At 40.5% G+C, this 26,656-nt stretch overlaps 1 protein-coding gene across 7 annotated transcripts in view; it reads right to left on the bottom strand.

Moving 5' to 3' along the window:
* Positions 1–26,656, bottom strand: part of eml1 (EMAP like 1) — a 149,666-nt gene that overhangs the window by 45,131 nt on the left and 77,879 nt on the right. The window contains exon 1 of one of the 7 annotated variants that reach the window (XM_062968462.1): positions 23,418–23,814. The exons of 4 other annotated variants lie outside the window; for them this stretch is intronic. In XM_062968462.1, the coding sequence (XP_062824532.1) occupies positions 23,418–23,487 (70 nt within the window). In that variant the 5' untranslated portion in view covers positions 23,488–23,814. Of the gene's footprint in view, positions 1–23,417; positions 23,815–26,656 lie in introns of those variants that run through there. 2 more of the 7 variants (XM_062968468.1, XM_062968465.1) reach the window with 2 other exon arrangements.

The raw sequence follows: 26,656 nt of genomic DNA, 5'->3' as shown, positions 1-26,656 counted from the left end.
TCTCAGTCTTTGGAGCAGATTAGGTACCAAGGGAGTTGAAGTAAGGAGAATAAGGTTACCGATTCTGGTGAAAGCAGCTTTAGTCCCCTACCTCTTAAACTATGGGCCCTTATACACAGCCATATAACCCAGAATATCAAAGCAGATAATCCATAATATCTGCTTTGAACTGGGTTATCTTAGTCCACACTGTCATATAATCCAGTTTGATGTGAATTTTATTCAGCTGTGTGGAAGGGGCCTAAGCAGTACCTCAACTAAAGGGTTTCCAAGACACTACAAATTAAGGTTCTCTGAAATAATGACTGTAGTGTTGTCCTGGTTGCAGGGTGCTTGAAACAAGCAACTGTAACAGAACCCCAGAAAAATTCTAGTAAATTTACTGCTGAGGACACTATTTCCCCACAGCTTGTTATCAAAACTTCTAAAAATACTTCTGTTTTACAGTATAAAAAAGCCTTGTATGTAAGAATTAATCTCTGTGAGAACTCAAGTGCTTGATGTACTCATAACTCAGCTCATATATACTAGTAATTCAACAGAACAAAGTGTGGTGAAATGGACCACTGTCCACAAAAGCTTATGCTGTAATAACACCGTAAAGCAAATGATGAGGATTTGATATTGAAAGTGGCTCACATTTCCTGAAGTACAAAGTTAAAAGATTCCCCAGCCCAATCTAATTACATTGAGGAAACAATTACTGATGGTGTGCTTTCATTACTGTTTCTACATTCTTTTATTATCCTTTCTATTTACTATTGCTATTTCTAAATTATTTTATAATCCTATATCACTCTGGCAACAATGAAGGGCAGTTTTAAACTTTGTATAGCAGTAAAATGTTTTGTAGTTTTTCTATACGAATTTATTATAATTATTATAATTACTCTCAAAAATTATTAACAGTATCCTTGACAGCTATATAAAGATTCTCTTGGTCTGAAGTTCTTCTTGAAAAGAAACAAAGACCATAGCTGATTTAATGATTTGTAGTTTAACCCAGGTGGAAGTAATATGAATTAGCATACTGGACAGACAATCTCATGAAAGCTTAGAACATCAGAAAACAAGCTAAATTTAACAATTATTCTGCTACATTCTGTATTGTTTTAAATGTTGAACAGCTCTAGCCTGTGTCATCAGTGTTTCTACAACTACTCTCTTGGCACTCCTTTGAAAGGAAGTGCCACAGAGCTGTAGCCAACATTATCACAAACATTTATTCATCCAAAGAATTTCTGCCCTACTATTCATGCAATTTGCTTACATGAGATCAGTAATAAGATAGTTCCTGCCTGCAGGCTCATAGTAAATCACATAACACAAGACATAAAGTAAATGGGATGAAGTGTAGGAGGAAAAGGGAAATTTAGGTAACATTTCTTAAAGTTACAAATTTTATAACCATCAGCTTGAACATAAATTTATGAAAGAGAATGCTATCGCTGACAATGCTATACTGTTAGCAGCGCACCTGATTTCCATCTCTGCCTATGGTAAAGCCTGATAGAAATGTTATATGTATTAAAATAAGACAGATGGTAGCCACTGAGAACAATAAGATGACAATAAAAACAGCATCAGGCGGATTTGATCCATTTTGTATCCTTTCCATCTGCTTCATTTGTTTCCCACATTCAGCTTCATTTGTTTTCCTTTTATACCTTCTTCCTCTTTCAAAGACCAGCAATCATGAAGCTATCTTTCAGAACACTAAATATGTGTAACTACTCCCATGCAGGCACCCCAGTAAATTCTAAACAGTGTCAAATTGCAGCCACTCATATCATCAACTAAGGTAGCATTATGGAATTCCCAAGAGGTTTAAAGAACTGCTTCATGGGGATTATCTTCCTCTCTACATACAAGTTCCAAAAGAAGATGTTATGAAACTCCATGAAAACGAAACATTCTGTAATGTACCATAATGCCTGTAATGTACTGCATTCCTCATATGAATCACTTCAATGAACTACAACTCTTATTAGTACCACATCTAGGCATACTTGTGCATTGCTATACATCAACCACCTGATCTGAACGCATGAGCATGCTGGGGTAATGGCGAGATGGAGAAGAATTTAAAAAAAACAACAACAAAAAACCTCTCTCCATCCCCCACATTATTGTTACTCCCATGGCTGACCTAATAAGGCCTTTACAAGAAGAGGAGGAGTCTTTTTTGAGGACCAAACAGGTTTAACAAGAACAAAAATCAGAAGTTTTTTCTGATAACAATTATCATCTGAACAAGGCAAGTATTTCAGGTCCCAGAATATTACTGCTCCTTTCAGAGGTAAGTCATTTAAGAAATTAGATTTGTTGCAAGGCAACACTTGAAGCATCTTTACTTAAAAATAAACCCAACTATGTTCAATGCCACTTATTTCTAGCTAAGTAGGAATATAGCAGCCCTAAGAATATATCAAAGAAATATATTCTCCAGATAACTCTGAAGAAGATAGCAGTATATTCATTCATTGATTTTATTAGCATAAAAATCCACTTCTATGAAGTATCACAGTCTCCTAAGGTGTCCTTATACATATTGTGTGTCATTCAATATACAACCTAAACAAAGAAGGAAAGGTCTTTTGTTGCTTTTGTGTTACAAACTGAAAGCAAAGCTGTTAACATTTAGCTCATCATTGAGGCCCATATGTTCCCAAGGAGTTCTCTGTCTAAATGGGAATGCTCATCATGCAGCTCTTTTTCTTTCCCCACTAATTAATCCATGATCTCACTAGAAAGATTTTCTTCTGACAGTCTTCAGGACAATACAGGATGATTAAAACTAGGAGGCATTATGCAGATGGATTAAAGTATCTTTTAGGTGAATTGAGGAGGACATGAGTATAAACCAAAATAAGATACTAATGAAGGACGTACTCTTTCCAAACAAGAATTGTTAAGGTACAATGGAGATAACATCAAGATTTTCATTAGAAAGTATTCAGGAAGAAACAGATGCCAACATTATCCAAGGTCTCTCAGATGTAAAACGTAAATATGATATAAACAGGATAGGGAGCAAACAAGCAGATACTGAGACTATACTTTGCCATCTGTAGAATCCACACCTTCGATGGCGGGCAGAGCTAATATCATCCTATAACTTGCTACAAAGTTCACTCTTTCATTAACAAGTAGTCTAACTGTAACATTTCAAATAAACAAATGAAAGTTGTAACTAAAAATAGTCCAATATGCTGCCGAATTGAGAGAAAACAAATTGCCTAACTGGGGGAGGGGGGAAGGCCAGAATTATGACTGTCATGTCAATGAGATAAGTGACACAACTTTCCTATTTCATCTCGTCATGTTTCTGTTCTTTCCTGTATTGAACTGAATGATATACGAATAAGAAAAACGCACTGGTCTTGGATGGCCATCTGTCAAGGGTGCTTTGATTGTGCTTTTGCTGCAAAGGAGGAGGTTGGATTAGATACCCCTTGTAGTCTCTTCCAACTCTGTGATTCATGTGCAATGGACAGTATGGCCCATTTAATTCCACTCACATTTAACAGATTGTATCAGAAAGAAAGATAACTGTTCAGTTTAATTTCTAGATGGTATATAAAAAGAGAGCCAGAGTGGTGTAGTGGTTTGAGTGTTGGAATACCATTCTGGAGATCACAGTTCAAATCACTGCTTGGCCATGGAAACTCACTGGGTGACCTTGGGCAAGTCATACTTTCTCAACTTAGAGGAAGACAAAGGCAAACCCTTTGTGAACAAATCTTGCCAAACAACCTGAACCACGGAGTACATCTGGGTCTCTAGTCACACCGTCTTCCTTCAGGAAGTGTGACTCCATTTAGGCCAGACCACTTACCTAGTGCCTGGACCTGAGAAATGTCAGTCCACAGATCCTCTACCTTATTAACATCCACCGTCAGTGTACCTTATTATTCATCTGGATGTGGCACTGTTTGTTACAGCATCCAGACATTGGTGTGGCACCTGTATCTGAAGCCTTGGGTAATTTCAATGACAAGGAGAAATTAGTGACATTAACATGCAAAGGCACCTCACCCCAAGACTCTTAATGACTTCAGTCAGTAGCTTCATGATACTGTATTTTTACAGTTCTGATATAATTGTTTTTTAAAAAGAAAACTAAGGCTACCTCCAGTGGCTTTGGAAGGACATCCTGCAGCATAATTTCTAAATGGGTCCAAACAGCAGTATGAGTCTGAGGTTGAGCAATTTTGTGAACAAAAGAGGCCAACTGGAAAAAAGAAGTCTACTATCATATAGTAGGAATCTCACTCCTGTTGCTAATAACATGAGGTCTATGTTGAAAACAGGTCCAATTTGCATACATTAAACAATTCAAGTATAAATACTGCCCTTTATTTTCAAAACATATCTCCTAGAGGGAAGAAGGAGCCAGATTTCACCAGCCCTGATGATCTCCTCAGATGTTTTAGGACTAATGCAAAAACAGTGGGGGTACACTGACCACACTCTACCTTCTCCATCCAAATACTCCTTTTTAAAAATAGAAAAGATACAGTAAATATTGGTTGGTTATACTAATGCAACACAGGAGGAGTCAATTTGGAGGCTGAGTGAGAATTTGAGTTATAGCCAAGTGAAATATCAACTCTGTAGTCTTCAGTCTCTTCACCTCAACTTCTATGTAATCTTTATTGCTAGCAAATAAGCATGCTATCATGCAAGAATCTAGACATTTATATTTCTTTGTTTTTCTCTAATGAATCCTTCATAAGCTGTTTTCATGAATCAGAATACTAGCAAGTCAGAAATCTCGGACTCTTTCTATACCTTGCAGGAGTATTTGGGAGTGTGAGCACAATTTAAGGTACATCAGCTCGACCTATTGGAGGAAATTCTTGCTGTGCCAGGAAAATATGAATTTTTAAGCACATTTTGAGAACAAAATGCCTCACATGCACTCAAACAATAACCACACTAATAGTAAGTGAGCTGCTCAAAAGAATAATGCCACAAAAAGTACAATGTGAGATTCAGGAGTAATACCTTTTTGCAAACAAAATACCCAAAGTCCAAAAAAACAAAATTCACTGGGATGGTTGTTAGCTGCTAGCCTGGAAAATTCCTGCCACAATACTACTGCCATGTTATAGAATTATCATGGCAGAGGACATAGGAACAAATTTGTGTGCTGTTGGAGAAAAGAGATGTTAAGATCAGAGGCTTAATCTCTAATACTACAAGCTGCCTTAGACATGCACCCACACACTGTGGCATTGTAAGAGAATACATAAGATAACTAGTGAAAATGTGTGTATTCATGAAGGACTATTGAGCTTCAGTGTTTATATGGGAGCAGAAAGGATTAGAAAGAAGGGCTGAACTACATGCTAATGGCAATAAATGCTTTCTTAATGATTGATAATATAGTTTTGAATAGATATTAATATTTATCCCTTCAAGGGTGTTGTTTATTCATTCAGTCGCTTCCGACTCTTCGTGACCTCATGGACCAGCCCACGTCAGAGCTTCTTGTTAGCCGTTGCCACTCCCAGCTCCTTCAAGGTCAATCCAGTCACTTCAAGGATACCATCTTGCCCTTGGTTGGCCTCTCTTCCTTTTTCCTTCCATTTTCCCCAGCATCATGATATTCTCCAAACGTTCCTGTCTTCTCATTATGTGGCCAAAGTACTTCATCTTTGCTTCTAATATCCTTCCCGTCAGTGAGCAGCCGGGCATTATTTCCTAGAGTATGGACTGGTTGGATCTTCTTGCAGTCCAAGGCACTCTCAGAATTTTCTTCCAATACCACAGTTCCAAAGCATCTATCTTCCTTTGCTCAGCCTTCCTTATGGTCCAGCTCTCGCATCCATGGATTACTACGGGGAATACCATTGCTTTAACTATGCAGACTTTTGTTGCCAGTGTGGTGTCTCTACTCTTCACTATTTTATCGAGGTTGGTCATTGCTCTCCTCCCAAGAAGTAAACGTCTTCTGATTTCCTGGCTGCAGTCTGTGTCTGCAGTAATCTTTGCACCTAGAAATATAAAGTCTGTCACTGCCTCTACGTTTTCTCCCACTATTTGCCAGTTATCCATCAGTCTGGTTGCCATAATCTTAGTTTTCTTGATGTTTAACTGTAACCTAACCTTTGCACTTTCTTCTTTCACCTTGGTTAGAAGGCTCCTCAGCTCCTCCTCGCTTTCAGCCATCAGAGTGGTATCATCTGCATATCTAAGGTTGTTAATATTTCTTCCAGCAATTTTAACTTTTGCCCTTCAAGGGTAAATCAGCATATACTGTGGTGTCACGTAGTCTTCCAACCGAGACAAAAATTACTTAGAATGCCCCCTTTGCATTCATCCCAAGGAGGTGTCATCTGTATTTTGGAAAGCCCCCTGGCTAGGGCCTACTAACAGTAAGTCAGGGGTCCCCAAACTAAGGCCCGGGGGCCGGATGTGGCCCTCCAAGGTAATTTACCTGGCCCTCACCCTCATTTATAATATAATATTTTAATATCCGTTTTAATAATATAATGTCATGGAGCCAGATCCCAGGGCTGAATTTCCGAGCCCTGGACCTGGCGTCATAACATAAATAACCCTGACAGCACCTGGCGGGAGAAGATAGTATGAGCCTGGGAACTCAGGGTTGAAAGTGTAAACAATTATAATTGGTATAGTGTGTGGGAATAGTAGTAATGTGATCCAGAGGGTGGGGTTTGATGATGATATTTGCGTGTGGTGTTACGTTGCATCAGAGGTGATAAAAATGGATGTATGTAAACATTAGGTCATTCTCGACTTTTCCAAAGTCATGTATTCTTCAATAAAGATTGGATTTGAGAGCAGCTATCTCTGATCTGCGTTCAGACTGGTCCTTTGAAGTGAGCCTGACATTTAAGTCGAGAATCCCGTTCTCACCCTCCTGCGGATTCGCAGTGAAGTGATAATGAGTGGAGAAGGAGATCAAAGCCCAAATGGAGCAGGGGCCCGGCCGTTGGGAGAAGAGACGTTGCAAGCCGTAGCTTCCTCTACGGGGTACCCCAGGCCGAACGGCGTGACTCAGAGGATTCCCAGAGGAGGAAGAGGCGTCTCTGCGGCTGCAGAAACCAGTTGGGGATCTGGAGGAAGCATGCCAGAGACCGTAGCCCTGCGGTTATCCATCCTGGAAACTAATTTATCCAGGCTGTCGGAAACCGTGGGGAGGTTGGTCCCACTATTGGAAGAGAATCTCCAAAAAGAGCCCATCCGATATGGCGCCGAGAGAGAGCCAAGTAAAGAAGGAGATTGGAGCCAGAGGGGCCAGCGCGCATCAACGCAGAGTCCCGTGGCGGCGAGGGACGAGGGAGATGAGGAATACTGGCGGGAGCTGGAGTTCCGAGACAGAATGGCCCGCGAAATGGAGCGCCAGCGAGCTCTGGGAACTCTGAGGCCGCCAACTCCAACAGAACTTCCAACCCCCCGAATGGGTGTCGGGGTGGAAAGGCCACTGGGGCCAGGGATCGGGTCCAGTGGATTAGCAGACGAAGGCGGAGAGGAGCCGGAGATCCAGGAAGAGGAGGAGGATGTGCCGTACGACGAGGAAAGGCGAGGTGCGGGGACTACAGCGAGGCCCGCATTCGGATGGGTGGAAGGGCCGACAGCAGCGGCAGAATGTCGGGAGCCGCGCAGAACGACTACCGGAGTGGGGCGCGGCGTGTTCAAAGGGGCCGCCCAAGGAAACCCGATGCAACCCTTCCCCATGCCCCCCAGACAGCATCAACGGGCCGCAGAGTGGATGCAAAGGAGGGAAGATCTCAAACTAGAATACGGAGGGGAATCATCTGAATTGAACTTTTTTCTCATTAGCATCAGAGGATACATGGAAGATAATGCACACACATTCCCCTCCGAAGCAAGCATGGTTCGAGCCATCGGCAACACACTAAAGAGAGGAGCTGCCAGCTGGTATGTACAACTACATGCCAGACGCGACCCATGCCTGAGGTCAGTGCCCCGCTTCCTCGCCGCACTAGAAAACCGGTTCAGAGACCGGCTAGAGCAACTGAGGGCTCGAGACCAGCTTAAAGGAATAAAGCAGAGGGACAAAACGGTGCCCGAGTACGCAGAGGAATTCCTCCACCTCGCGGAAAGGGTACCAGAGTGGTCTGAAGTGACCAAAGTGGAGATATTTAAAGAGGGACTACGCCCCGAGGTTTTTAGCTGGGCAGCGCACAGAGATGACCCCGAAACACTCCAGGGCTGGATCCAACTAGCGGGGCGCGTTGAATCCACCCTGGCCCAAGTAAAGCGCTTCAGGGGCAGCGGCGGCCAGCAAAGACCGGTGGCGAGAGGTCGAGGAGAAATGAGGAAGCAAGAAAAGCCCGGAGGGAGGCCGGGGATCCCCTTCAGAGGAGATGACAACAAACCCAAACCGGGATGCTTTGTATGTGGGAAGACGGGCCATCGAGCAGCAGAATGTTGGGCCCGGAAGGGGGAGCCGCCAAAACCCTCAAAGCCCAAGCCAGCAACCGGGAGGCGCGCGGAGGAGGAGGTGCAAGCCCCAAAATCTTCGGAAAGGCTGGTGAGTCGAGACAAACGCATGCTAGTAGTGCCAATTTGCCTATCGGGGCTAGAAAACCGGGCCACCTGCAGGGCATTCGTGGATTGTGGTTGCTCTAGGAACATTATAACTCCGGAACTAGCAGGAGCGCTGAAATGCCAGCAGATGTTGCTTGACTCCCCAATTGCATTTTCACAGCTAGATGGATCAGTTGCGGCTGGGGAAGTATCTACAAAGGAAATACGGGGGGTCCCATGTAAAATAGGCAAATGGGAAGGAAGAATATCCTTTGTGATAGCCCCTATCGCCACATACCACGTAATATTAGGGATACCGTGGCTCGAACAGGCAAATCCTGAAGTAGATTGGAGAGGAAAGAGCCTAGCATTTAAAGAACAACAGACGCAATGGGAGATAAGCAAAATTGCAGGAGAGGAGGACGAGGGAGATGAAGCAGGGGAAATAGACCCACGGCTATTGCCTCCTGAATACAGAGACTTTGTGGATGTTTTCAATCAGAAAGAGGCAAGTAAATTACCTCCCAAGAGGAATATAGAAGTAGAAATTGAAATAACCCCAGGAGCAAACTTACCAAAACCAAAAGTGTATCCCATGTCTGTTCAGGAGAAGGAGGAATTGAGGAAATATATCGATAAGAACCTGGCGCGAGGCTTCATTAAGCCATCCAATTCTCCTCTCGGAGCCCCAGTGTTATTTAGGAGAAAGAAAGACAACTCCCTAAGATTGTGCATTGATTATCGAAATTTAAATGCAATTACTAAGGACAATAAATACCCTATGTCCTTAGTAAAGGATTTAATCACCGTATTGAAGAAAGGGAGCATATTTACTAAACTTGATTTAATTGAAGCATATCATAAATTAAGAATCAAACCTGAGGATACTTGGAAAACTGCATTTTCCTGCGCATTCGGCCATTTTGAATATAAAATTTTGCCATTTGGATTAAAAAATGGCGGGGGTTGCTTTATGCAGCTTATAAATGAAATACTACACCCATTGTTGTACCGAGGGGTATTCATATTCCTTGATGATATCTTGATCGTGAGCGAAGATAAAGAAAAGCACGTGGAATTGGTCCGGGAAGTTTTGCAGAGACTAAGGGAAGCAAAGCTGTACGCAAAACTGTCCAAATGTGAATTTAATAAAACTCAAATCGACTTTCTGGGGTATCGGATATCTCCAGAAGGGTTAGCTATGGATCCGTCTAAAGTATCAGACGTAAAAGAATGGGGAGTACCTCAAACGAGGAGGCAATTGCAATCATTTCTGGGGTTTGCAAATTTTTATAGATCCTTCATAAAAGGCTTCGCGCAAATAACCGCACCCCTTACTGAACTTTTAAAAACAAAAGGGAAAGGGGAGACAGCAAAAGTGAAAGCTCCTGGCGCCAAACTGAGTTGGACGCCAGAATGCCAAAAGGCATTTGAAACCCTAAAAGGATGCTTCACAAAAGAACCCATCCTAAAACACCCCGATATAAGGAGCCCTTTCATAATTCATTGCGATGCTTCAGACTGTGCATACGGGGCAGTACTATTGCAAAAGGATCAAAATGGGAACTTAAAACCTTGTGGATATTTGTCCCGGAAGTTCAGTGAAACTGAAAAATGTTGGCCCATATGGGAAAAGGAGGCATTAGCCATATTAAAAGCCTTAGAATGCTGGCGACACTTCCTCGAAGGAAGCGGAATCCCATTTGAAATTTGGTCTGACCATAAGAACCTCCAGTATTTAAAATCGCCTCGGAAATTGTCCCCCAAACAAATTAGATGGGCACAATACTTCAGCAGGTTCGATTTCCAATTAAAATTTTTCCAAGGGAAGCGGAATGTCTTGGCAGATGCTCTTTCACGCATGCCTCAACACGAAGGCGTAACCACAGCCAAAGAGGGAACAATATTCTCTGATAAACAATGGGGCTTAGTTGTCAGGACAAGAGCGCAAACCCAAAAAGAGAACACTGCTACTGTTGAAATCGACGGGGAAAATAGTTGGGGAAACGAACTGAAACAGTCTTATGAAGGAGATCAGTGGATCGAATCCAACGCAGAAAAGGGGGAGCAGAAGGGGGGATTTTGGTTTGTGAACAAGAAACTGTATATCCCAGCAATATTAAGGATTAAGATTTTGCATCGTTTTCACAATAACCAGAGCGCTGGTCATACAGGAATTACAAAAACAACAAAGGCAATAGCAAAACATTGTTGGTGGCCAGGAATGAGGAAGGACATAAAGAATCATGTTGTTCAATGTGACGATTGTGCCAGAAATAAATCGAGAGGAGGGAAGCCAATGGGATTATTACAAACAGTAGCGGAACCTACCAGACCTTGGGAATGTGTAGCTATGGATTTTGTGGGGGAACTGCCGGTTAGCAAAGGACATCGTTATATTTGGACAGTATTAGACCTGTTTTCTAAACAGGCCCACTTTATAGCACTGACGAAATTACCATCGGCAGAGAAACTAGCTGAATTATACATAAACCATATTTACAAACTTCACGGATGTCCCAGTAGAGTGGTCAGTGACAGAGGAGTTCAATTCACAGCAAAATTTTGGGAAAAATTCTTGGAAATGCTAGGAGCAGAAAGGAGTCTAAGTTCTGCTTTTCACCCCATGACAAACGGGGCAGTGGAACGTACTCAACAGACACTGGGGCAGTTCCTTCGAATGTACTCTAACATGAGACAAAATGACTGGTCTAGGTGGCTGGCTTTTGCGGAACTAGCTTTTAATTCGACTATACATTCAGCAACAAATAAAACTCCCTTTGAAGTAGTTTACGGGTATGAAATACAGCCTTTGCCCCAGTTGCCAAGATGGACAGAGGATGAAGAAACAGGGGCAGGGAAATGGAAAGCTCAAATGCTAGAATGCTGGAGTCAAGTGACTGCATCCTTAAAGGAGGCACATAAAAAGTATAAAACGTTCGCAGACAGAAAAAGAGTGGAAGGCGATAAATTGGGGAAGGGAGATCTAGTGTGGTTAAGTACCCAAAACATCAAATTGGGGCTACTTTCGAGAAAATTGGGCCCCAAATATATTGGACCATTCAGAATACAGGGTGTTATCAATGAAGTAACTTTCCAGTTGGCATTGCCAAAGAGTTTAGGGAAAATACACCCAGTATTCCATCGCAACTTACTGAAAAAGTATATGGGGACTTTGGACAAAATGGACACATAGAGTTATTGTTTGATTTATTTCAGGATTGTGATGAAAGAAGAACCGAAGAGGAGGATGAAGAAAACGAAGGCGCCATGTCATGGAGCCAGATCCCAGGGCTGAATTTCCGAGCCCTGGACCTGGCGTCATAACATAAATAACCCTGACAGCACCTGGCGGGAGAAGATAGTATGAGCCTGGGAACTCAGGGTTGAAAGTGTAAACAATTATAATTGGTATAGTGTGTGGGAATAGTAGTAATGTGATCCAGAGGGTGGGGTTTGATGATGATATTTGCGTGTGGTGTTACGTTGCATCAGAGGTGATAAAAATGGATGTATGTAAACATTAGGTCATTCTCGACTTTTCCAAAGTCATGTATTCTTCAATAAAGATTGGATTTGAGAGCAGCTATCTCTGATCTGCGTTCAGACTGGTCCTTTGAAGTGAGCCTGACAATATAATATATTGTATATGCATATAATACTGATAATAATATTATCATTTTATACAATACAATACTAACAATAACATCATATAATAATATTGATTATATGTTATATATTACATATAATATTACAGTATAGTGGTATAGTTCAATATAGTATAATGCCAATATTGTGCTATGCTAATAATATAATATATTGTATGTACATACAGCTGCTCTGAGTTCCCTTCGGGGTGAGAAGGGTGGGATATAAATGTAGTAAGTAAATGTAGTAAATGAATAAATAAATAATTTTGGACTTAGGCTCGCCCAAAGTCTGAAATGACTTGAAGACACACAACAACAACAACAATCCTAATTAACCTGACTATCTCATTGGCCAGAAGCAGGCCCACACTTTCTATTGAAATCCTCATAGGTTTATGTTGGTTAAAATTATTTTCATTTTTAAATATTATATTGTTCTTTCATTGTTATTGTTGTTGTTTTGCACTACATATAAGATATGTGCAGTGTGCATAGGAATTGGTTCGGGTTTTTTCCCCAAATGATAATTTGGCCCCTCAACAGTCGGAAGGATTGTGGACCGGCCCTTTGCTTTAAAAGTTTGAGGACCCCTGCAGTAAGTCATGCAAGATTATTTACATTAGCCTTGGTTGTATCCCACAACACATGCCTGAGAAAGGTACTCTATTTACCAGGTATTTACAAATGCTGCTCAATACAACACAAAACTATAATGAAATACTTAATTATAGTATGTCAAAATATGAATAAATCCTACAAACTTTAAGTATAAAGAGTAGATGAAATGTGCAGCTGTAATTATTTTTACATCAAGTATGCACACTTCAAAAGTGGAGAAAAGCATGGCATACATAACAAGATTTTTTTTAAAAAAACCCAGTTATAATGAAGCATAATTAATATTTAAACAACTTCTTGAATATCAGACAAAAATATGGTTTCCTCAGATCAAATGCTTTAATTTACAATTCTGAATGTTGTTTTATTAATAACTGAAGTACTTGTATTCCCCACTTGGTTCCCCAGTGAAGACTTATTGCTGTGTTAAATTCCCACACATATTTATTTATAATACTAGCCTGCAGCACTAACAACAACAAAATCATGTTTGTTTTTAGAAAGCTACAATGAACTTCGAATTTAGTGTAATAAATGTGATGAAGAAAAGAATGAACTAAAATAGTATGGTTACTTCTTCATAGAGGTGGAATTATTATAAACACTTTTTCTGTCATGCTTTACCGGTAATAATGAATTACACTGGTTGAAAAGAAAAGATTGGTATTTCCAACTTTCTCAAAATTCACCTGATAGTTCAAGAAGCATCAACATACTGGTCCAGTACTATCTTATGAGGATTTTAAATAACCATAAAAACTCATGTGAATACAGAAGTACTCACAGATATGGTGATATCAAATTGAAGCATTTCAGAATTCTACAAAGGCCAGAAAGAGAATTACATCACTTTCCTTAATGCATCCTACTGGAAGCAAAATCTCTTGGAAATTATTTTCATCTTGAATGTGGAAGGTTGTTCTTATTGCTAAACTATGTGTCATGCAAATTGTTGCATCGCTTTACAAACAGTGGTTTTGGAAGGACCCAAATTCCATTGTATTATTTATTTATTTGCTTTATTTTTTTCCCCTGATCTTTTTCCAATACAGGAACTCAAGGCGGGCAAACAACTCATCAGACTTACAATACATATATGGTTATTTGCTAATTCAATCTGTATCTTGCCTTTCTCCCACAAAAATTTCAAAGCAGCAAGTATATACAGATGGGCAATTAACTCTCTCCCCTGAAGACTCCCCATCCAAAACTTTTAGCTTCTACTCCTGCCAATAAGGGGGGGGGGGGGGGGGAGAGAGAGAGAGAGTCTATCAGAATTAGAATGGGGATAGCAATGGGGCAATCTCAAGTAGTCTAATAAATCATTCTACTTCTTCAACAACCTACTTTCCCATTTGGATGGGCAACTGTGTGCAAAGACATAAGTGTAACAGATGAAACTGCAATTGGTGTGTATAAAAATACCCGTTTTGATTCTAAGATACAAGTATTTACAGCAACACATAGCCTGGAGGCTTCATGTGGCCCTTCAGGCTGCTTCTGTTCCCTTCCCACCCTTCCCACCCCTCTATACCATATCACTGAATCTGGGCAGCAATCCAGGAACCTCCTTCTAAAACATGCATATTTTAAAGGAGAGAGTCCAGTTTGCCACCAAATTTTAGTGGGGCAGTAGTAGTGAAGTTCATGTCATTTTGGAGGTGGTAAGAGGAATTTGGTTCCAAGACCCACCAAATTTGTCCAATTTAATATTAAACACTACTTAGAGGATTCGTATTAATGAAGTATTTTGACCCAATCACAAAACGGTACCTGCAAATAGTCTGGCAGGCAGTAACATAGACTGTTGTAATGCTTGGCCAGATCTCTCAGAAAGCTGCTCCCTATCAAAGTAAAGGTTTGCTGATAAAGTTGAAATTCAGGTTTAGTGAAACAAGTTCTGTAGCAACTATACGTATTTCACTCCACAACCTATTCCTTGAAGCAACTGCTGATTACTCATGGCACTAAATATGCCAGTGACATTGGTGATTAATTATTTACTCTTCATAGTTAATAGGCTTGCAAACAAATAGAATTATGAGTTATACTAGTTTATAGAAATTGTGCCAACCAAAGCCCAACATTACTTGAGTAGGTATGGCGACTTATCATCTTCTGAATGTTGTTGGACTGCTACTCCAATCAGTGCTAAGTTACCTATAATGAAACAGAAGGCAGTTCAATAATGTCTAGAAGGCTAGTATATTTGAGTGAAAGTAAGAATGAACAAATGACAGAAAATGCCATCATTCAGGTGCCTGAAACCCCCCCTGTTCACCCAAAATAGCTAATTACATCCCCCCCCCCCAAATATGTCTCCAGTGTATGTGATTAGCAAGTTCATATATTTGTATCCACCTCTCTGACTGAGGGCAAAATGGACTCCCACTCCAAATGTATGTGGCATAATGGCTCTAAAGCAGTGGAACTGGAAGAAGAGCTAAATAGCTAATTGTATATCAAGAAGGCACTGAGGATATGATTAATAATTTTGTGAGAACAACAAAACATTTGAGGGGAACAGAAATCCCTGGGAGTGTAAAACAGCCTTAGGGAACATAAGTGCTCTTTGGGTTACCTACCCACTTTCTTTTTTCTTTCTTTTTTACCAACCCCCATTCTAACATCTAATCTTCCATAAATCAAGCTATTTCTGTTGATTTTTTGTTCCTTTGTAGTGCCTCCAACGGTACTGGCCTCAATGGTAGTGATGAAAAAACACTGCTGTTGCTTTAAAAAAAGCTATGACCTCAATGTTAATGTTAGTACTAAGAACAAAAAAGTCAAAAGAAATGTAAACCATAAAAATGCAAAATGTCTGTCCATATATTTGCGTAATATGACATAAGAATGGCTTCTACAGGACCTTGTGTCTGATTAATAACATAGCAATAACTTACCTGATGATAATTGGACAAGGAACATGCATGTCTTTGTGCTGTTGTAGATTATGGAATTTACTTATGTCTTGGTGTCTACCCCCAAAATCTATTCCCCTGACTATACATGGTATTTTCCAAGATCTCACCTCTTGCTTTCCTGTGAAGAATTTGTCTGCCAAAGAAACTGCAGTCTCGGGAAATGTGGATTTATAACCTTGTTTGTTCAACTAGACAGTAAGTGCTTACTATACTTCTAGTTCCTAATGTATCCCATCTTCTGTGCTTCCAATCTTCAGACCTAGATTAAGGTTTAGCCATCCCAAAGAGAGTGGACATGTGTTCTATTCTACCAAGAGCAGTCCTATAGTTGAAAGGATGTCTAGTCCAAGTACAATTTAAAGACAAAGATTCAAATAAAGGGAGAGCAGAAGTTTAAAATTGTTCAGAGGCTCGGCAGCAGGACAGCAAACTAAGAAAGCACAACCACCTTCCATTATTGGGAGACTGTATTTCAATTTAATTTAAATTGTATCAATACTTTTCAAATTTGCATTTGAATCTTTACATAAAGATCAGCAAAATTGAATTTGACATATGAGTATTTCTCTCTTTTTTATAATATATTTTTCTAGCAGCCACCCTAATCCTCAGCTCTGACCAAGACCTGCTAATAGACATTAAAAAAAACTTTCAAGAAAAAACTACAATACTTTGTTTTTTTATAGATTATTTCTTGGGCCCTTTATGGTGCTTAATTGCCATTACTTGCACCATCACATTTGGCTCAGGCAACATTTGAACATACTGTATGGTATAATTTATGGGATTGCCAATATATGAACGCTAGACAAAAAATGCAGAGGGAAAAATGTCACCTTTTAATGGGTTTTTTCCAGGAGTGCACGTATCTGGCATTCTCTTCTGGTTAGACCACATTCCCCATATAGTATACAACAGAAGTAAAACCCCTCACAATCTTTATATAGCATAGAGAGACTGCAGGTATTTCACTCCTCTTGTAAATTGCTCAAGTACACATTGAAAGGCAGATAATGCAACATATAAATGTAATCTTCACTTAGGACAAGAAGCTAAATTTAATGGTTTCCAGTTAGCAAGGGGTTAGGCAAGGGTACATTTTATTACCCTGTTTAATGTGAATGCAAAATATATCATACATAAGGCTTGACTGGACTTGAAGGAGGCATGAAAATTGGAGGAAGAACATGATATAAGATATGCAGATGACACCATACTACTAGCAGAAAATAGCACAGACTTAGAACAATTACTGAAAGATAACAAGGAAGAAAGAACAAAGGAAGGTTTACAGTTGAACATTAATGAAACAAAATAAAAGACCACAGACAATTTACATCATGTTAAAAAGATATTGAAATAATTCAAAATCCCCCATATCTTCACTTACTCATTAAACAAAATGGAAACTGCAGTCAAGATTTGGAAGGGCGGATATAAAGGAACTAAAGAAGATCCTGAAGTGTAAAGACATATAACTGGATACTAAAGAATATTCCATTTTATCGTATTTCTCATTTTTATGTGAGGTTAAAGCTGGACAGAAAAAAGGTGATAGAAAGAAAATCATCTCATTTGACATTCTGTTCTAGAGAAGATACTGTGGACTGCTTAAAAGACAAATAAATGTGTTCTAGAACAATTTAAGCCTGAACTCTATCTAGAAGCCATGATGACTCATACTTTGGCCATATCATGGGAAGACATGACTCACCAGAAGAGACAATAATCCTTGGCAAGGTAGAAGGCAGTAGGAAAAGAGGAAGACCACATCCCAGTTGGATGGGCTCAATCAAGCCACAGTCCTGAGTCTGCAAGGACTGAAGGTAGGGTGACTTGGGCCCCAGCTACACTGACAATTTAATGCAGTTTCAAACCAGTATTGAAGGAAGTGATTTTGCTGTGCGGATGAGTACATAGGAAATCCTGAAACTAGAGATTGAGACCCAGATAATGATCATACAAACCATAGAGCACTGATGCACATTAAGGGTTTTGTTTTCCACACTTTTGGAGAAGTCTGCTGTCTGGCCGTCACAGTTTGAATCTAGCTTTGAACTGTATTAAATGGTCTGTGTAGCTGGGGCCTTGGAGGTCCCTCATTAATAGGGTCTTCATAAGTCTAAGTCTGCTTGTTAGCAGTTAACAATAACAATAACATTATAGCAAAAGCCTATTGATCATTTTGTTCCTCTGTGCTCCAGCTCTCTATCACTTGTCCTCAAACTTAACAAATAACAAACCAACACAACTCAATTTCTCTCAAACACATCCCTAGTCATACCCTCTGTGTGTGTGTGTATTTTCAAGTCACCTGTTGACGTATGGAGACTTCATGATTTTCATAGGGTTTTCTTAGACAAACAATACACAGTATGGTTTTGACAGTTCATTCCTTTGAAATGTGGTCTACAGCACCTGCTGTCTGTTGGTGGTTTCCCATCTAATTATTAACCAGGTCCAACCAAGCTAAATTTCCAAGATTGGATGGAATTTGATGTATTTAAGATATTGAAGCTGCTACGTATACATAATGTCATTTGTCTAGCTCTAGGTTTCAATACAGCCCTCAAATGAGAATACAGACTTATTGAGGTGAATCTTGGATATTCACACCATATGTGCAATGGAGGAGAAAAGGGGCCAAAACACTTAGAATCCAAACTATCAAAATACTAAGGATTTTACTTAAATCTTTCTAAACCATCACCACGATGACACTATGTCTGAGTGCAGAATGAAGAGTATGCAAATAAATGCCCCCCCCCCCAAAAAAAAATAACAGCCTTGGGAGCTGCATATAACACACTTTATCCAACTACGAGCTAGTGAATATCACTAATTTACCAGGGATAATCAGAGTATGTTTCTTCTCCAATTTTACATTTTGTTATCAAAACATCAGTGAAGATCATGCACATAATTGGTCCAATAAAACAACATCTAAACACAGAGGTCCTGCATAACTGAGTGAAGCACCATTTCTGTGCTTCACTGTAAGATTGCTTTTTAAAGGATGCAACAAGTACTTTCCTTCCTCACAATAACCGGAATAGCCTATTTATAATGCAACAAAGATTATCATAATAGGACAAAGAAGCCAGCACATATTAGATGCACTGGAGTACCCTTCAATGTCTGTAAACCTCTTTGCCAAAGTATAAGGGAAAGTAAGAATATGATGAGACCATTCATGAGCCATAGTATCATTTGCAATATTTCCACTATTAGCTTGAGGTCAGTTGTGGCAAGATCTTTCATTCACGAATAAAGGAGTAAGTAGAGAAATCAAGCAAGAACAGAATCGAGGGGGGAAAGCAACAAGAAAAGAGTGCCTGGAAACCACTAAAAGATGCCATATGGAGATTCTTTAAATGTGCCAAGTTTTTAGTCAGTATTTCAATGCTTCATCTGATTCAACTTTGTTGTTGCATTCAAGTCATTTCCAAATGGAAACCCTAAGGCAAATCTTTCACAGGATTTTACAGGGCTGAGAGTGTGTGACTTGTTCAAGGTCACCCTATCAGTATCCATGGTCAGGTATCCATGAAAGTGGCCAGGTAAAGTTGTATAAAGATGCTACTAAGAAATACTGTTTAGGAAGACAGTTTGCTATCTAGTTCTGAGCCCCAAATGTAAACATCAGGTTAGAGAAGACAAACATGGACTAGATCAGTGATTCCCAAACTCTAGTCCTTCAGATGTTTTGGACTTCAACTCCCAGATGCCTCAGTTGTCTTGGTCAATGGTTAGGGATTCTGGTAGCTGAAGTCCAAAACATTCAGAAGACCAGCATTTGAGAAACATTGGATTAGATACGGTTCATAATTTATTTATTTTTTAAAAAAACAGTTTTGCATATATCCTCGTTCTGTCAAAGGCTCAATTCAATTTGTTTTCTCCTTCAAAACTGTAGAACACTCTCCCAATCTATTCTACATTTACATCATTTTCCTTTCCTTCACACTATCTTGTTAACAGCTAGAACATTTTCCCAATGTTCTCACATGACTATGAAGAAATTGTCTTTAAAACCGGCTCTGTAACAAGTTCTGTCATTTGTTTCCTCATGGACCAGAATTTGTACACTCCTGTCATCTGATATCCCAAGGGCAGCGGCTGTGAGTCCAGTTCTACAACATCTTATCATGTAAGCCAGTCCTTTTGAAAACCAAACATACATAAGGAAGACATGAATGAATCAAATTATTTGTGCTGGGTGGCTGTGAGTGAAAAATACAATGGACGTGAAGAAAGATCCGTCAAATAAGCTGGTATGCTTCATAAAGTCTGCTGTTACTTTAAGATGCCTACAGGCAAACAGTTTGTTTATTTCTAATAGTAAATCACTACCAATAAAAATAAAGTGGGCTGCGGTCCTGATATTTTATCCAACAATAAAAAACTCATATATTATACAGGGAACTATGTTGCCTGAAGGGTAGACCATGCTACAGTATAGAATCCCACCCAGTTCATCCATCAACCATCCATCACTTTATTTGTATTCCATCTTTCTCCTAGGCTGGGACTCAAGGTAGTTATTTCCCCCCTGCATCTTTCATGAGAACTGCTATGTCTCTTTCAACTTTGACAAAAGGTATAAAAATCTAATTTCTGGACAACATAAAAAGTCTGTCATGTGTTTGTTTGTCCCTTTAACAGGCACCCAAATATATACAATAATAAAATATTTTCCAGCTCTAAACATTGAAATACATACGGTATATTTGATGTTTTTCAAAAAATTCAACATTCCAATACATCATTAGCTGTCTTGAGTACTGGACTGAGAAAAGGTGGGATATAGTAGTAGTAGTGCCGTAATAATGCAGAAGCCTGGAGATCTATGGAGTTTACAGACTGATATAGAGGATTTCCGTCTAAGTATATTTCATCAGGATAGAAACAGTTATTTAGATATTCCACATATAATAGATCCCTTTGCCAGCATTAATCCTGCTTGTGAAAGTACTTTATAGTATTTTATTGCAGAACTTTACTGAAAAATTAAAGTGCATTTTGTCACATCACCATTCAAACATCTCACTTAATATAATCCTGAAGAAACATACTAGAAAGTACTTAGAAACAGACATTTTTCCAACTCAAAACAGACTTTTGTTTACTTTAAAAATAGCTTCAGTACAAGCTATAAATCTTTCACACTATGCTATAATCGAAACACAAACTAAATCCATTACCAGAATTATACAAAAGCATCAATGATTCATATCCAAAATATTGTCTGCAAGCACACATTCCTTAAACTTTGAAGGCTCTCTCTCTCACCCACAGGCTGCAAAACTAGGAAATATATATAAATTGGACAAGCCTTTAACCTACAAAACTGGAGATCCCCAAGAAGTTACAACCAAGCTTAGAAACAGCTTTCCTCCTTCCAAATCCACAAGATGGGGAGATTTCTCTTTCATTCCCCACACATTCTATTAATCTTCGATTACACACACACACACAAGACTGACTGTGCATTCCTCTAAAAAGGGGAGTGAATTATACACAGTAGACATTTGCTCTGTCTCTCAATGTCTCATACTCTCCTAACTGAAACAGCAAGCGGTTTTTTTTTTCCTGCTGGCTGTCATACAAAACAGGGTGATGGGAAGTTCTTTCTTCTCTCTCTCCTCTCTTCAACTCTTTTCTGAGTTTCATAGTTTTAGGGCAGGGAGAAGGGGAAAGGGAGGAAAGATTGGGACAAGGCTTCATTTCCCCACTGGATATCTGGAGAAAAGAGGGAGGAATGTTATGGATTTCCCTGCCAGCTCTGCTTTGCACATCCGCCTTACTTCCCAAGAAGCTAGGGTGCATTTACACAATAGAATTAAATCAGTTTGACACTTCAACTGCCATGACTCAATGCTGTGGAACCATGGGAAGGTCTTAAGCCTTATCTGCCAAAGAATGATGGTGCCTCACCAAACTACAAATCCAATGATCTCACACCCATTGAGAAGTAATGCCAAACTGTCTTAATTCTAGGCAAGATTCAGCAACCCCAAAACACAAGTGCTGGACATCAGGGCTTTAGCCCCAACCCCTTACAGCACAACACAGGGTGCTTCTACACTGTAGAATTAATGCAGTTTTGACACCACTTCAACTACAATGGCTCACTGCTATGCCCGCATCTTAAATCAAGAAATAGCTTCCTTAGATCTACAGAGATACTTGCAGTTAACACCACAGCAAGCAAGAATCCAAAAGTGGCAGGCTAAAACCTGGAACCTCAATCAGTGGTTGATACCGGATGAGAAACCTCCTCCTGGGCACACAGAAGACCGAGCAACTTGGAAGGTGCTGAACAGACTGAGCTCTGGCACCACGAAATGCAGAGCCAACCTTAAGATATGGGGCTACAAAACGGAGTCCCCAACATGTGAGTGTGGAGAAGAGCAAACCACAGATCACTTACTACAATGCAGTGTAAGCCCTGCCATATGTGCAATGGAGGACCTTCTTACAGTGACACCTGAGGTACTTCAAGTGGCCAGCTTCTGGCCAAAGGAAATTTAGTATAATGCCAAGTTTTAAACTTTGTTTGTTGTTTTTTTTTTGTTATAACTGTATTCTCAATTCACTTCATAAAGTAATGCTATAGAACCATGGGAACGGTAGTCCTTCTCTGCCAAAGAGTGCTGGTGCCTCATTTAAATTAAAATTCCCCTGATCTCAAAAGCATTGAGCAGTCAAAGTGGTATCAAACAGCACTAATCCCACAGTGTGGGTTAGACCTGAGCAAACTCTGGCCCTCCAGGTGTTTTGGACTTCAACTCCCACAATTGTGGGAACTGAAGGGAGTTGAAGTCCAAAAGACCTGAAGGGCCGAAGTCTGCCCAGGCTTGATGTTGGCAAAAAGAGAAGCAGCAGAGGCTTCCCTCCCTTGTATCCCATAGAATTGAGGAATCAAAGTGATCCCAAACTGCATTAATTCTACAGTGTAGATAGATACACGTTTAGGCAAGATTTAGCAGATAAGGGCTGGAGCCTCCGATGGCCTAGGGGATAAAAGCCTTGTGACTTGAAGGCTGGGTTGCTGACCTGAAGGCTGCCAGGTTTGAATCCCACCCAGGGAGAGTGCGGATGAGCTCCCTCTATCAGCTCCAGCTCCAAGCAGGGACACGAGAGAAGCCTCCCACAAGGATGGTAAAACATCAAAACATCCGGGCGTCCCCTGGGCAACGTCCTTGCAGACGGCCAATTCTCTCACTCCAGAAGCAACTCCGGTTTCTCCTGACACGAAAAAAAAAGCAGATGAGGCTTCCAACCCAAAGGCACAACTGCTAGACCACAGACAGAAAACCTACACACACCCTGATGCCATAGCATTATCCCCTGTATCTCACAGCATTGAGGAATCAAAGTGGTGCTGAACTGCATTAATCCTACAGTGTAGATGCACCTTTAGGCAAGAGTTAGCAGGTGGGGCTTCCAAACCAAAGCCACAACTCCTGCACCTCAAGACACAACATCCACCTGCCTCCCCATCCCCATAACACTGAGTAGTCAAAAGTGCTAGCAAACTGGATAAATTCTAGATGCACGTTTTAGGCGAGACTTAGCAGCTGAGACTTCCAACCTAAAGACCCCAAATGCTTTCCCAGACAGATATATATAACAACAACAACACACGTCCCCAACCAAGGGGAAGCATAAGGCTGCTAAAGGGGCTCCTCCTTACCGTTGCAGAACTGGAGGAGCGAGGAGGTGTCATAGAGGCTGCTGTAACTGGAGAATCCGTCCTCCATCATCCTGGAACCAGCTGCTTTTCCTCCTCCTCCTCTGAGGTAGTAGCGCGGCAGCCAGCCACGCCAACACAGTCACGCCAGGCCTCTCTCCCGATGTTTTCTCTCTCTCAGAGCCTTTCTTCCCGGTCCCTTCTCCCTTCTCCTCCCTCCAGCTCCGTTCGGGAGGCTCCTCTCCCGGCTCGCTCACTCCTCTCACCCACACAGACAGACACACTCACACAAGACACACTCACTCACACACAACTCAAAGCTGAGGAGGCGGCGGCGGCTGGGGCTCGCTTGCTTGCTGCCTGCCTGCCTGGGCTTGTTGCCATGACAACGCATATTCACTTCCAATGTGGCCTGGGCTTCTTTTCCTCCTCCTAGATTGGCTCCTCCTCTGGAGGAGAAAAAGGGAGGGAGAAAAGAAGGAGTCCCTTTCCCCCTTTGAGCTCGCTCTCTCTCTCTCTCTCTCTCTCTCTCTCTCTCTCTCTCTCTCTCTCTCTCTCTCTCTCTCTCTCTCTCTCTCTCTCAGACCTCAAAGGGGAAACAGAGACTCCCTCATTCATATAGATGTGTGTATGTACGTATGCATATAGAAAGAGTCCTCAAAGGGGAAAGGAGACTCCTTCATTCATATATACTGTATGTCTGTGAGTATATTTATTCGTGTATATATTTATATATGTGTGTAGAAAAAGAGAGACTTCAAAGGGGAAAAAGAGAACTCCCTCATTCATCTATATATATATAAAAGAGTAGCGTGATCTGGGACATATAGTCTAAATAGTAACCTTCCTAAGAAAAAAGTCTAATCGTTTGCAGTGCATTTGATTTCCCTTTCAGTGTTTCTCACTTTTTATATGAAGCATGCTGCCCATTGCTTTACCAAAATAATAATAGACATCATCCACTCCCAGTCTGAAGCCTTTCAACTATGTCATGAAATAGGCCCCCCAACCTCGAAATTTGACAACACAACCCATCATCCATGCCTCTAGGTTGATACAACAAAAAGAAAAGAAAAATAAAGTCCTAATTAGAGGGAGAAGAATAATTGCTTTCATCCAATTGCTGCCAGTTAGAAGGCTAAGCTCCGTCCCCTTGGTTTCCTAGCAACCCACTCACCCCAGGGGACAGGCAGAGTTAGGCCTCACTTAGGCCTCTTCCACACTGCCTATAAAATACAGATTATCTGATTTCCCATACCACCATACTTTGCCACAGCAACGCGTGGCTGGGCACAGCTAGTATATATGTATGTGTGTGTGTGTGTGTGTGTGTGTGTGTGTATACTAGCTGTGCCCGGCCACAAGTTGCTGTGGCGAAGTATGGTGGTATGGGAAATAAAGTATTGAGGAATTGGTGGTAGTTAAGGTAAAGGATAAAGCTTTTCCCCTGACATTAAGTCCACTATAAATGGGTTATATAGCTGTGTGGAAGGACCTTGAGTCATATCATCCAGTTCAAATCAGATAATCTGTATTTTATAGGCAGTGTGGAAGAGGCCTAAGTGAGGCCTAACTCTGCCTGTCCCCTGGGCTGAGTGGGTTGCTAAGAGACCAAGTGGGCGGAGCTTAGCCTTCTAACTGGCAGCAATTGGATATTATTATTATTATTATTATTATTATTAAACTTTATTTGTACCCCGCTAGCATCTCCCGAAGGACCCGATGCGGCTTACAAAGGCCAAGGCCTCAACACACAATATAACAATACAAAACAAAAGGCAAATTAAAAACAATTAAAACAGTATAAACAACAAGCAATAAACAATACGCTAAAACACAATAAAACTGGGCCGGGACAGAGTAATAGGTACAAGATTAAAAGTGCTGATGTCACAGGTGATATATAAGGCTTCTAGGGCAAGTGCAGAGTGCGATATACGATCTTAGTTCTAATAAAGTGCTTATGGGACTTGGTGTTGGAGATTTCCTATTAAAAACAATTATTCCTCTCCCTCTAATTAGGACTTTATATTTCTTTTCTTTTTGTTGTATGAACATAGAGGCATGGATGAGGGGATGTGCTGCCAAGTTTAGTGTTTCTGGGATGTGTAGTTTTGTTGTTTTGTCCTAGGCCGAAATTTCATTACCCTTTTATATATATAGATATGTGTGTGTGTTTATATATATATAGAAAGAGAACTCAAAGGGGAAAAGATTTCCTCATTCACATGTATGTGTGTAGGTATGTATATATATATATATATATATATATATAGAGAGAGAGAGAGAGAGAGAGAGAGAGAGATCTCAAAGGGGAAAAAGAGACTCCCTCATTCATATATATATATATATATATATATATATACATACATACATGTATGTGTGTGTGTGTGTATACAGAGAGAGAGAGAGATCTCAAAGGGGAAAGAGACTCCCTCATTCATATATATACATGTATATGTATATATACAGTAGAGTCTCACTTATCCAAGCTAAACGGGCCAGCAGAATGTTGGATAACGAATATGTTGGATAATAAGGAGGCATTAAGGAAAAGCCTATTAAACATCAAATTAGGTTATGATTTTACAAATTATGCACCAAAACATCATGTTATACAACAAATTTGACAGAAAAAGTAGTTCTATAGATGGTAACATTATGTAGTAATCACTTTATTTCTGAATTTAGCACCAAAACATCACAAAGTATTGAAAACATTGACTACAAAAACACTGACTACTAAACAGCAGACTGTGTTGGATAATACAGAACACTGGATAAGCGAGACTCTATTATATGAAGAAAGAGACCTCAAAGGGGAAATGGAGACTCCCTCATTCATGTGTCTGTGTGTATGTATATGTATGCATTTGTGATGTCTCATGGGCCTTGTAGTCCCGTTCCTAGTACTATTGTGGCAGATGAGGAGGAAAACATGGGATTTCCACCGGTTCAGCCAGAATCGGAGCCCCTGCACCTGGAGGATGTTTGCCCTCAAGAAGTCAGCCAAACAAGCCTTGGGCAGAATTCTCCCCCATTTTCTTGTCGGGACAATTATAATAGAGATAGAGGAACTAGGGAGGCGAATCGCCGGAGCGCCAGAATCGCAGCCAAACAATTAGCTGATTAGGTCTGCTTCCCTTGGGAAATTCTAAGGAGTCATGCATCTGGACACAGTTTGGGTTTCACTTTTAGTTCTCCAGGGAAAGTGTTCTTTCGGCGGGAAACGAGACCCTATT

Source organism: Anolis carolinensis, chromosome 1 (genome assembly GCF_035594765.1).
Source record: "Anolis carolinensis isolate JA03-04 chromosome 1, rAnoCar3.1.pri, whole genome shotgun sequence".
In the NCBI taxonomy this organism is placed as follows: domain Eukaryota; kingdom Metazoa; phylum Chordata; class Lepidosauria; order Squamata; family Dactyloidae; genus Anolis; species Anolis carolinensis.
Note: the sequence above shows the minus strand (reverse complement) of the source record. Positions and strands in the feature narration are given on the sequence as shown.